This window comes from Falco biarmicus, chromosome 5, assembly GCF_023638135.1.
Source record: "Falco biarmicus isolate bFalBia1 chromosome 5, bFalBia1.pri, whole genome shotgun sequence".
Lineage (NCBI taxonomy): Eukaryota > Metazoa > Chordata > Aves > Falconiformes > Falconidae > Falco > Falco biarmicus.
Genome location: NC_079292.1, coordinates 74,410,318 through 74,422,250, shown reverse-complemented (window position 1 = coordinate 74,422,250; position 11,933 = coordinate 74,410,318). Strand labels below are relative to the sequence as shown.

At 42.0% G+C, this 11,933-nt stretch overlaps 1 protein-coding gene across 2 annotated transcripts in view; it reads left to right on the top strand.

Annotated features, from left to right (window-relative positions):
• Positions 1–243: 243 nt before the first annotated feature.
• The window catches only part of ETNK1 (ethanolamine kinase 1), a 33,286-nt gene continuing 21,596 nt past the window's right edge, over positions 244–11,933 (top strand). Inside the window, exons 1-2 of one of the 2 annotated variants that reach the window (XM_056340145.1) lie at positions 244–543; positions 11,633–11,892. In XM_056340145.1, the coding sequence (XP_056196120.1) occupies positions 388–543; positions 11,633–11,892 (416 nt within the window). In that variant the 5' untranslated portion in view covers positions 244–387. Of the gene's footprint in view, positions 544–1,129; positions 1,150–11,632; positions 11,893–11,933 lie in introns of those variants that run through there. The other variant, XM_056340146.1, reaches the window with a different exon arrangement.

Sequence of the window (11,933 nt, the reverse complement as noted above, 5' to 3'; positions counted from 1 at the left end):
GGAGCGGGCGGCGGCTGGGACCGCTCGCCCGTACACCAGCCGCCTTCGCGCCTCGCCGTCGGCAGCCACCGGGAGCTGTCGTTAGTCACCTCACGGCTGCCCCAGGGCCGCGGCGGAGGACGGGAAGAGGACGGGAAGGGGCCGGGGCGGCGGCGGGCGGACAGGTGAGGGGCGCGGGGGGGCGGCGGGCAGGGCGCAGGGCGCCGCCAGGCCCCGCCCGCTCTCCCAGGCTGCTCCGCGCCGCAGCCGGGGGGAGGTGGAGCCGCTTTATCGAGAGCCGAAGTGGAAATTTCCCCCTCAGTTGCCGGCTCCGCCGCGGAGGAGACTCCAGCCGGACTCGCCCGCCCTTGCCGCCCCGTGCCGCGTCCCGTGCGACCGCCAGCCGCCATGTCCAACTACATCCACGTCCCGCCCGGCTCCCCGGAGGTGCCCAAGCTGGACATCACTGTCAGCGAGCGGGAGGGGCCCGGCTACCGCCAGGGCGCCCTGCAGCTCCTGCGTCGCCTGCGGCCCCACTGGAGACCCGAGGAGGTGACGCTGCAGGTACGGGGGAGGCCGGGCGCGTCGCGGGGCCTACGCCGGGGACCCGGCGGGGGATGCGGCAGCCCCAGTTTGGGGAGGGAGGGAAGGGAGAGAGGAAGGAAGGGGGGAGGGCGGGCGGCCATTGTGCGGGGGAGCTGCCGCCTCGCTTCCTTCCCCTCCCCCTCCCTCCTCGCTCTCCAAATGCAGCCCCCTGCGCTGAGCCCCATTTGCCAGGCAGCCTGGCGGCGGGGCGTGTCGGCGCGGTAGCATCCCCTGCCCCCTCCCGGTCCTCCCCACCGCCCGCTTCCCCCTGCCTTTCGTGCCCTCCCGCTGAAACTTGGCTCCCCCCGTTAGCGGAGGGGAGAGCTCTGCCACCCGCTCCCGGCTGCCGTGAGCTTCGCCCTCGCCGGGCCCGCGCCGAGCGCGGCGTGTTCGTACAGCGGCGGGGCACTGGCCGCCTCCCCGGGGCAGAGGAGGGGCAGGGCGGCCGGAGGAGGGGGCGGCTGGCTGCTGCCGCCGCGCTGCCTACGCCGCCGCTGAGGTAACGGCCGCCGGGACGCTGGGCGCTCCCCGGGGCGCCATCGGCGGCAGAGCCCTTGGCGGGCTCGCCCCACGCCGACACCCGTGGTAAGTACATACAGACGCCTGCCTTGGATTCGCTGCGGGGTTTGGGTTGAGGCTGGCGGCGTCTCCGTGAGTATCGGCCTCGGTAACGGCTTTGCTTGCGTCTCGTAGCCTTGCCGGCGCGCAGGAGTGCCGCCGCGGAGCTCCGGTGTGCCGTAGGTGAGCGGGCTTTCCTCTTCGCGGCGAGTCCTCTGCTCGAGGAGTGGCTGCTTTTGTGCTTCTAGAATATACTTAACCTGGCCGCGCACAAGTCATCAGTCAATTTAGCTGGCTAAAATACCTGTGCTATTGCAGCCTATGTTCACTTGTGCGTTTTATTATATGGTCGTAAACCGCATTGTTCAGCAGTTGCTAATCTCTGGAAGCGTCTTCTTTTAGTGAAGTTCCTCTGGAGAGAGCTGCTGAAACTAATTTGTATGGAGAAACTGAGTACGTTGAGGTAATCGCACGTAAGTTGACTGAATTTTTCTGGAGTTTATTGACGGGAAAAGAAGCTTGACACATACCAATCCAGTTAGTACAAAAATAAAGCTGATCAGGTTTTTCAAACTAATTTTTTTTGAGGGCTGTAACCATAAGTTAAGCACAGGCCCACCATCTTGAAGGTGCAATGCAGATAGGTTTGCAACATGTCATGCTAAACAGGGTTGTTAGACTTAATAGAATTGTGCACTCTCAAGTTAGAAGGGGCGGCTAAGGATCACAGAGTACAACTCCCTGCTCCTTGCAGGACTACCTGAAGTTATTAATTTTCTTTATTTAGCTCTCTGATGAGGGTACTTCTCAACAGAATATTCTTCTCTCATGCAGGATTAGTAATAAATGAAAACAGAACACTTTCTTACAAAGGACAGATGACTCAAGCCTTTTGGGAAAGTTCTAGTAGGTTTAAGGAAAAAAAAAATGCTGCTTCCTTCCTCTGTCAACCCCTCTCCACCCCCTCTCCTCTGAAGAAGCAATTAACAGAATAAAAACCACTGGTACCATTGGTGTGGAACAGGGACTCATTTGACTGATCATGTAATAGACTGCTGTCTGGTTAGAGGTTTCTGTCTAAAAGTTGTCCGAGTTTTGTTTCAGCGAAGTTACTTTAAGATGGTGACTTTTCAACTTTCTGCCCCCCTCCTTTTGCTCCTTTTGAACAGCAGAACATCCTATTTATGAAGCTCTTTAGTGGCCTTTTATTTTTAGCTCTTCGGTCTGTGTTTAAACTGGTGTGCGTTTGTAACAAGCGAGAACGCATGTGGTTTGAAACGAGTTGTATTACCACCATTACTGCTGCAGTCTGTTACGCATGCATGTTACATGTGCATCATGCGCAGTAAGATGCTGAAATGAAAGATTACTTTTTGTTAAGAGGATGGAGCAAACAGAAGGCCTGCCTTGGAGTCCCCTCATTAGAGGGGCATATGTTTAGGAGGGAGATGGAAATGGAGAATCATGTATTGCATGGAAAATATGCTTGACTAATCTGAAACAGCAGCATCATAGCAAAGTAGACAAAGAACACTGATAGGTAAGCGAACTACTGCTTCCTCTGTTGAACTCTGCTATTAGCTGCCTTTGCTCTTAGTACTTCTTGGGTCTAAACAATTAGCAAAGAAGTTAGTCCAGAGTTTAACTTAAAAAAGTTAATTAACTTATCTTGCAAAAATACACCGTTTTGTGTCAAATTCAGTCAGCTAATAAACAATTTTGAAAGTGCAGTTAGAAAATTTTAATGCTTAATCCTCACTTTATTTAAGATTTAGAAGTATCTAAAATCATGATTATATTTTAACATTGTTTTGATTTTTTTGCATCATGGCATGGAACGTAAATGTAGGACAGAGGATGAAAATAATTTAAATATTCAGTGCTTAAATTATTACTTTATTGTATTATTTATCAGGAAGTCTTTAGAATCCATAATTACTGCTGATTATTTGCCAGATCACAAGCAGCTCTACTGTAATGCATCTCCTCTATCTCAAGTAATATATGAATATCACTATGGAACGGTACAAATATTCAGGTTCTCTTACACTGATAAGGAGAAACACTACTTTCCTGTCTGAACGCTGATCTTCGTGTAGATACTTTGTGCAGGTGTAATTGGAGCATGTACTAGGAGCTGCGGAGAAGTGGGTGTTACATTTTCTAGCCCTTAAGTTCTTGAGGTTTGCTTTCTCAGTTCTACAGTAACACAAAGCAATGTACTACTGCAGTTATTAAAATTATTAAAAAAATGTTACTAAAAGAAATTATGCTTTTTTTGGCAGCAGTTGCTTTTGATTCTGTAACAGCTGATTTTAATAATAAAATTGTAGAGTAATTCAGGTTGGGTGGGATCTCTGGAGGCCTCTTTCCCAAGCTGCTGAAAAGCTCACTGCTTGCTAAATCCAGAAATCGGCTGTGGTGCATGTGAGGAAATGTTTGGGTTTTTCTTTTCTTTCATGACCAAAAATGCTCTTCAGAACTCAGTCAGGCCCTGTTTTGAGTTAGTAAGCAGCTTGAATTGTGACAGCGGACATGCAAATTTCTATATTCTGGGCAATTTGTTATTAATGAGGTATAAAAACATAATTGTTTTAATTCTTTACTGTCTTATATAGGTTGTATCACCCTTCTAAAGGTAAAAACACAATCACAGTTTGGAATCCATTGGGCACCTTAAGAATTCTGTTTTTCCTCTCTTACGGCAGGATCAGTGTTCACTTACAGTATGGGAAAGTTACCACTTCAGAAAGTGCAGATTCAGGATTCTTTTATCCCATGACCTATTCTATGTCTTGGAGGTCTGATCATAACAAAGGATTCAGTAGGCTAATACATAATTTGCTCTCTGTAGTGTAACGTTCTGATCCAGGAAAAATAATCTGTATTTCTTCTTGTTCTGAAATAATCTTTACCATTGAGAATAAAGGCTGCTTGTTTTTATGGGTGAAAATGCTTAATATTAATGAACGTTATATCATTAATTGGATAGACCATCATGGTATCTTATTTGCAGAAAAAAGATGGCTGCAAAATCCCTGAGATCTAAAATAATAACAATGATATGCTATCTAACAGTGCTCTTGTCATTGCCCAAACCTGACGGTTTTGCAAAAGTGATTGAATTCTTCAATAAGACAACCCCCAGGCCCCTGCCAAATCCTGCAAGCTCCTGTCATCTCCAGAGAAGTGTAATTAACTTTAGGTTTTTATTCTCTGGAATAATTGGACCTTCCTTGTTTTCTGGCACTGGGTCTTTGTTGGCCTGATGTATATGTATGTCTGTGCACTTATCAACACTTTGCATGAGTTTACTACTGCAGCATTTACTACTACACGTTTTATCTGTAGCTATAAAATGTGAACATATAAGACAGAAGCTTGCTTATAAAGGATTGTACTTTAACCAGCACCACCACCCTTTTTTTTTTTTTTTCTTTAATGTACCAGGTTAGCTTTTCTCCTTGTGTCTGCTTTTTCTTCCTGACTTGTGCTCAATAGCTTTGCTTCAGGCAGTAATTTCTGGCTGCTTCTCTTAATTTTTTTTGGCTTGTCTCGCTCTTGTTGTTTTCTTTGTAACAAACTATGATTAGGTTCAAATTTCTGAACTAGTTAAAATACTTCACAGTTTATTTAAACAGACCGAATGTGGGTTTTAAAGCATTGAAATAATTGAATGGAAACAGAAAATGTTAGTCTTTGAGAAACAAAGTAACTTTTTGTTCTGTATCTCGGTGTCATTACATTTTTCAAAAGAGATTTTTATTGCTTAGCTGGGTTAAGGACATGATGCTCTTCAGCAGTTGTGAAAGTAGTTACCTAGTAAAGATGAAGGACAGATTTCACAGATTAACATCCTGAAGTGCTAATACCTCTACATGGAGAAGTGATGAGTTAAAGTATAAGAAAAGTTAGTTACAGAATGGGCTGCATTGCTCATGTGTTGTAGAAAAACTGTAATTTGAGGTGTGCCTTGGGTGCAGGGTCACAGTAAGCGATAAATGTAGGCAGTATTAGCTGTCAGTTGAGGCTGGGCTGGTTTCTCTGTTCTTTTGAAGCTTGATCACTTCAATCCCTTGCAGTAAAGGGTTTTTTTTTGTTCTATCAATGGGTGGGGCAGCAGTCAGGCATGAAGTGACCTTTTGTGCAATTAATGAGCCCCTTTACAGTGCATGATGTCATTGCAGTGCATGATGTAATCCAGTTGTGCGTGCTATAGGTGTGTTTGTATTGATAACTCAGGTTCTAATGACAGAGAACATTTGCTTAGGCACAGTTTGGATCTGACTGTGTAGTGGCATATTAGTTCCTGTTTGTATTCCCCCCTATTATATGGCCATTTCATGTCAAAATTTTCCAGGGGGAGGAGCAGCAAATTAATTCTTAAGAGTTAGAATAAAATCTTAGACTCTTTTTGTACTAACTGAATTTTTGTTATTTATCTGTAATGGTTTTCATTTACACGAAATCTGTAAAAAGATCTAAAACAATTCACCACTTCAAAAGTCTTAAGTAGTTACCTGACATTGACTGTTTTCAGGTAGGACAATGGTCTTCAGAAACAAGGCAAAAAATATAAAATTTCTCTGGGGTGTTCTTCTGACATAAACAAGAGGAAACTTTCTCATCTAGTCATGCATTTAGGTCCAAACCAGTCCTTGCAAGGTGTGACATATCCGTAGCATTTTATAATAGACTACTGAATGTAATTTTAAATGGCATTTTTATTGAGGATGTGAAAGTTCAGTTAAGACCTTAACTTACTGGCTCCCTCCTAGCTAAATGGTCTTGTTTGTGATCATCTGACCACCAGAATCACATAGATAATGGCTTTCACCTGCTGAGTGTAGTGATCTAGAGGAGGTAGCTCCACAGCCTGGAGACCTTTGAATGATGTTGTAAGCCCTGCTGAATATATGAGAATTTACCTAAGTTCTGTATTTTCGAGTAGTTGTACTTAAGTTTTTTTATGAATAGCTACTGGAATGAATTTCTTGAGAGGTTGTACTTGTGGATGTACCTGTATAGACTATACTTTGGCAGAAAAAATTAAGTTAAATCTTACAATACAAACTTCCAAGTTTTGTGAGCATTAAAGAAGCATGTATTAAAACTCTTCTTGTCTGAAGATCTAAACGTGCGATTGGGGTTCAGCAGCAGAATCTGGGGAATCCCTGCTTATGCTGAAACTTCACTGTTCCGTTTCTACAGCAGTACAACATTGTTTTCTGTATTTCTCCTCCTATGGCTGTAATAACCAGTCTAGATGGAAAAAATCTGTTTGGTTTTACATCTATTCTGTGAGTGGTAAGTGCTTTCTACTTTGCCTCATCACACTTTTTCTGCCTATTCATGCTTGATACTAAATTTGATACCACTCACTCTTTTGAACATTTGGAACAGTAGGGTCAGATACAAGCTTTCCTTGAACCATCTGCTTATGAAATGGAAACATAATCATCTCATGCCCTTTTCAGGAATCTAGTAGCCTGACTGTTGCTGATAGTTTACCTTAAAAGCACTCTTGTCCTAAAGATGCTTCATGTCTTGATTGAGTTTTCTCTGCTCTTCCTGGACTCACTTGGCCTGTCCTGTGCCTGCCATGTACTGAAAGTACTTATTGTAATGTGATAAGAACATAACACAATTACATTTTTGCAGATTGCAAGAGTATCAGATTCTTGCTGGATTTTTTTATGCATTGCATTTTGTTCTTGACTTCTGTTGGTGCTCTGTAACTTTTATTCCCAGAATTTTCTACCTGCTAATGTTCTGTAGACTCTTCCATCTTCTTCCACATGGCCTTGAGAGTTTACTGATTATTGTGTCCATGTCATCAGAGTCCATTCTCTGTTTATGCCACTCGGCTGATGCTTTTGTTACACAACTCGGTTTTGCCTTGCTGCATCTCAGGTTATGTTCCAGGCAAGCTGGCCTAAGCTGATTCTTTAAATGCTACAGTAGAGGCATTCTGAATAAAAGAATAAAGCGAGTATTGTGTTCTTCTACTGGTAGAAAACATTAGATGTTTTCTCATCATGGAATATGGAAATTGTCTGCTCTGAATAATGTTGTTAGAAAAGTAAGTAAACCCTTCTGCCTTTTTAAGAAGCAGTAACTAAAATACTCCTGGGTGTAAATTACTTAAAGCAGCATGTTACAAATAGATGCTAATAAGTAGAGCTCCTAAATTATCAGTTGAGGGAGTCCAATTTCCATGTTGTAGATTCCTGTTTGTTAACGCTAATGAGACTTTTTAAGGGCATAATAGACCTGTGTAGGATGACAAAAGCTGTACAGTTTCTGTAAGCAAGTCAAACTGTGTATTCGCATAAGCACTATTTAAGGTCTGATGTTTGTAATATCACTCTTTCTGATGACCTTAGAGCCTTGTCTTTTTAGTGCAATTCTATATGGAGGGAAAGGCAAGCTTCTACTTCTTACAAAACAATCTTCTAATGAAAACAGTAGCACAAGTTCCAGTGATTTGAAATAGTGCTGTTGTATGTTGGGAATTGCTGCCTATTTTGTTTGCCACCTTTGCCATTCAGTAAATACAACAGACTCCTTTTTCTTCAGAGGGGCTAGTGAATTTTATAACTAATTTTGATCCTTCTTAGTTCAATAGAACTTTTCTTTTGACCCTGCAATGACAGGATAAGAGCTTTTTCTAATGCTCAGTTTCAGACGTTTTAATTCTAAGTATGGTAGACAAAATACGTGTCAACTCGTTTGACTGCTCGACACAAATCACTTCTGCAATGTGCTCTTTGAACTTTTTAATGAGTTAATTCTTGTTTTATGCTAAAATGTATGAAAATTGGTACTTCTGCATTGATTTGCCATATTGGAGTGCTGTGTCCAGTTCTTGATCCCCCAGTGTGAGGAAGATACAGGCTTACTGGAACAAGTCCAGCAAAGGGCCATGAAGATGACTGAGGAATCTTTCATATGAGGAGAGGCTGGGACTGTTTGGCCTGGAAAAAAGAGGTCTGGCAGGGGTCTTACTGATACGTATAAATACCTGATGGAAGGGAACAAAGAAGAGGGAGCCAGAGTTTTCTCGGTGACAGACAAGGCAATAGGCACAGAATAAAATACTTGTGAAATTCTGTCTGAACACAAGAATACGCTTACTGTGAGGATGGTAAAACACTGGGACAGGTTGTAGTATCTCCATAATACGTGGAGACTTCACTAGCCACAGTCCTGGACAACTGGCTGTAGTTAGCCCTGGGTAGAGCAGGGAGGTTGAACTAAGTGATTACAGGAGGTGCCTTCTGATCTAAATAGTTCTGTGACAATACGCTTAGAAGGGGGAAGGTTATGAATGAAGACATATTATGAAGGTGTTAATTTGTGATTTACAAGCCATACTTGAAACGCATTTAAGTACTGCGTGTTCAAATTAGGTAACACTGCTCAAGCACATCATCCTTCTCTTGGTACAGGGACTGTGTATTGTTGCAACAATATGCTTATGTACAGAGAGAAAACTTAACATCTACATAAGCATCAAGCAACAGAATGGGGTAGTGTTAGAGTACAGTGGTATTTTTTAATGTGAAAACTAGTATCTATGGTGCTAAATGGTATAGTTTTCTTAGTTGTGCTGATTAGCATTTAGTTGCTATGAAGACTGTCTAAGACAGGATTCTTTGTTACAGGTCTCCCACTGTGGGTTATTAAAATACTAGGTAGTAATAAAATGTCTGTAAATTGTAAAGTCTTAATTTTGAGTCAATCAAGGATGTTTTGTAAGCAGGTTTATTTGAATTTATAGTTACCCTGTGTAGATGAAAGGTATATAATTTGCTGAATCTGCTTGTGCAAGACTGAGTGTAACTGTTTTGTAACTGTTTTGCATCCTCTGCTATTCTGCATCTTCCCTCAGGAACTTGAGCTGTTTCTTGTTACTTGTGATGACAACTAAAGCTTCCCCAGTCCTTTTCTGCATTTATTGATGAGTTTGTTAACCTCATTACATAGGGATGCTGGGGAAAGCAAAGCATAATTGTTAAAATGCTATGTGTTCCACTGCAAAACTCTTGTCTTTTCCGAAATTGGGAGACTTGACCTGACCTAACTTCAGAATTCTTTTCTTTGAGTTAAAAAAGTTGTCCTTAATGCTTGGATTTCTCTAAACCCCTGAGATTTGGAAATAAGCTGTCATTTGTGTTTGAATTATGCTACTTCACTTTTCAAAATGAAGGCCACCTCTTGGAGAATGGGGAAAAAAAAGTCAGTTTGAGTTGTGTTTTGCTTTAAAAACAAACACCCCCATGCCCAAACAAAATGCTCAAGAAAAAAACCCCACCCAAACCATCTAGGGTTCTAAGGAATGGTGATGCCTGTAGAAGTTGCCCGTTCTTAATGTGTGTTTTTAATGAACATAGTTTTTCATTAAATATTAAGGTTTAGGATAAGATCTGAAATGCAACAGACTGCTCCATTTGTCAGTAATTTTGTTCAGGGCCTGACTTGGGGATTGAGGGAGAAGACATGGAGGAGGATGTGTGAATGGACATCAGTAAATCAGGAGTTCCAGCTGTTGTCATTGAACACTTAGTATTCTAGTTCTGATAAACAGGTTTCATTTTTCAGCTAATTTTCTGACTTCTGTTACAATTAGGAATTAAATCTATAGAGGGTCTTCAGGTTGCCTTTAAATAAAAGCTGCTTGCAGCTTCAAGGACCTGTGTAGTTTGAAAAAAATCCTAATACAAGTGATCAGACCGTATTTCCATTTGTCTCTTGTGCATGTGGTGGAAGAGTTAACTAAATGAGAATTAATGATGAAAGCGCTTCCTAAAGAAAGGTGTTAATTTAAACTTGCAGGATGTCCACTCAAGGGAAAATTGTGTATGTCCTAACTGTATGGTAACCAACTTGAAGCTACTTCTTGCTGCTTGCTTGTTTTAGCAGAAGGTCCTGAAAGGATATTTTGTGCTTTGTGGGCGCGTTTATTCTTTTTTTAAATGAAGTTTTAGGTAGGGTTTTGGGGGCAACGGAGTGGGAGAAGAGGGCATGACTGTAAACACTAAAAAAAAAAAATAAAAAAATATTTGAACTTCTGTAAATTAAAGTTGCTGTGAGAACCTTCACGTTAAATGGTTTGCTTCTTAAGTTGAAGACTGCTCAGTAGTTAGTAATGTTCATGCTTGTGATGTTGCTTTTCATCCGAGAATGATAATGGCTTGTCATTTGGTCACATACCTGACAGCTAGAGTTAATAGGGGTAGTGCTCATTTAGCCAAGTCCCTAAGCATTCAGTGTGAGTTAACAGAGTGCAAAGCATTTGGAAGTGCCAAACATCTGTTTTTTGAGCTGTAAAATTGTCCTGGGCTGTAGGAGATTAAGAACTGCTGTGCTACTCTTGCAGGCTTTGAGTGGGATTTCAAATGCTTGACTACGTGCGACTGGTTGCACACAGCCCAGTAGCTCAGGGTTTGGTCTGCTTGTCAGGCAGCATCTGCAAGAGTTCAGCCTGTATAATGACAATTTTAGGCCTCGTCATCAAATGTGAAAGGAGAAGCAGCATTTAACAAGTGTGTTTTTTCAGTCCACCTCTCTTTCCATGGCTGGGCACTTGCAGTATCCATATGTTCATCGTTATTTGAAAGGCAGTGAGTAGGTTATCATTAGATGTAAGCATAATGCTCTTTAGTTATTTTTGTAAAAGTTACTTGCTTCATCTTCTGCATATTCAGGCATCAGTGATGAGACAGGTCAAAGTCTAGTAGCTTTTATGTGCATCTTAATGATAAGGGCTTACAATGCCTTTTTAATCTTTTAATTAGTGTGTACCAGTTATGAAGTAAAATGGGAGGATAGTGGCTGTTATCAGAAGCTTTTAAATTTGGAATGGTACTTAAGGCTAAAGGCTAGGATTTTGAATTTTAAGTACTGTCTCAAATTTGTAGAGGAGCCAAGTTACTTTAGGAGTTGTTCTCAACCAGTAAAACCTTAGGGCTAGTGGGAAGGTGACAACAGCCAAACTTGAACTGTTTGACTGGAATTTTGCTTTTTGAAGAAGTAGCTTAGAACTCCAGGAGCATCTTTCACTAGTGGTGCACTGATCACAAATACTGATGTTCTGAAGTGCATCAAAGTTGTTTTTGTTTCTGTGCTGCCTGTATTCGTGACTCTTAATGTACTTGTTTAGGATTGCTGCCTTGTTGGGTCTCTCATTTCAGCCATTTTTTAAAAGTTCATCAGTTTCAGAGTGGTTATGTAAAAACTCATTTTACAATACCGAGCTTTCAGTTACTGCCTTTTACATGTCGTATTTCTGTAGTTCACTGTAGCATGTTTTCGTCTTCATGTGTCACTGGTAAAAATGCCTGCAATTTTCTTCATGACTTTCCTGTTTCTTAAGGAGTTCTTTTGTTAATGCTCGATCTAGGAAACACTTGTGCGTTGTGAACTGAAGAATAATCCTGGATTGTTTTCCTTTGTTGAAAATGCAGATGCAGATCTAAGTTGCTTATGCGTTATTTCTGTTTTTCAGCTGTTCACTGATGGAATCACCAATAAATTAATTGGCTGCTACGTGGGTGACTTAACAGACGATGTCGTTCTAGTTAGGATTTATGGAAATAAGACCGAGCTCTTAGTAGATCGAGATGAGGAAGTGAAGAGTTTCCGTGTGTTGCAGGCCCATGGCTGTGCACCTCAACTATACTGTACTTTCAATAATGGCCTGTGCTACGAGTTCATGCAGGGAGAAGCACTGGATCCAGAGCATGTATGCAATCCAGATATTTTCAGGTAAGCTTTTAATTTTCTTATTATTTCATTATTCAAGTTCT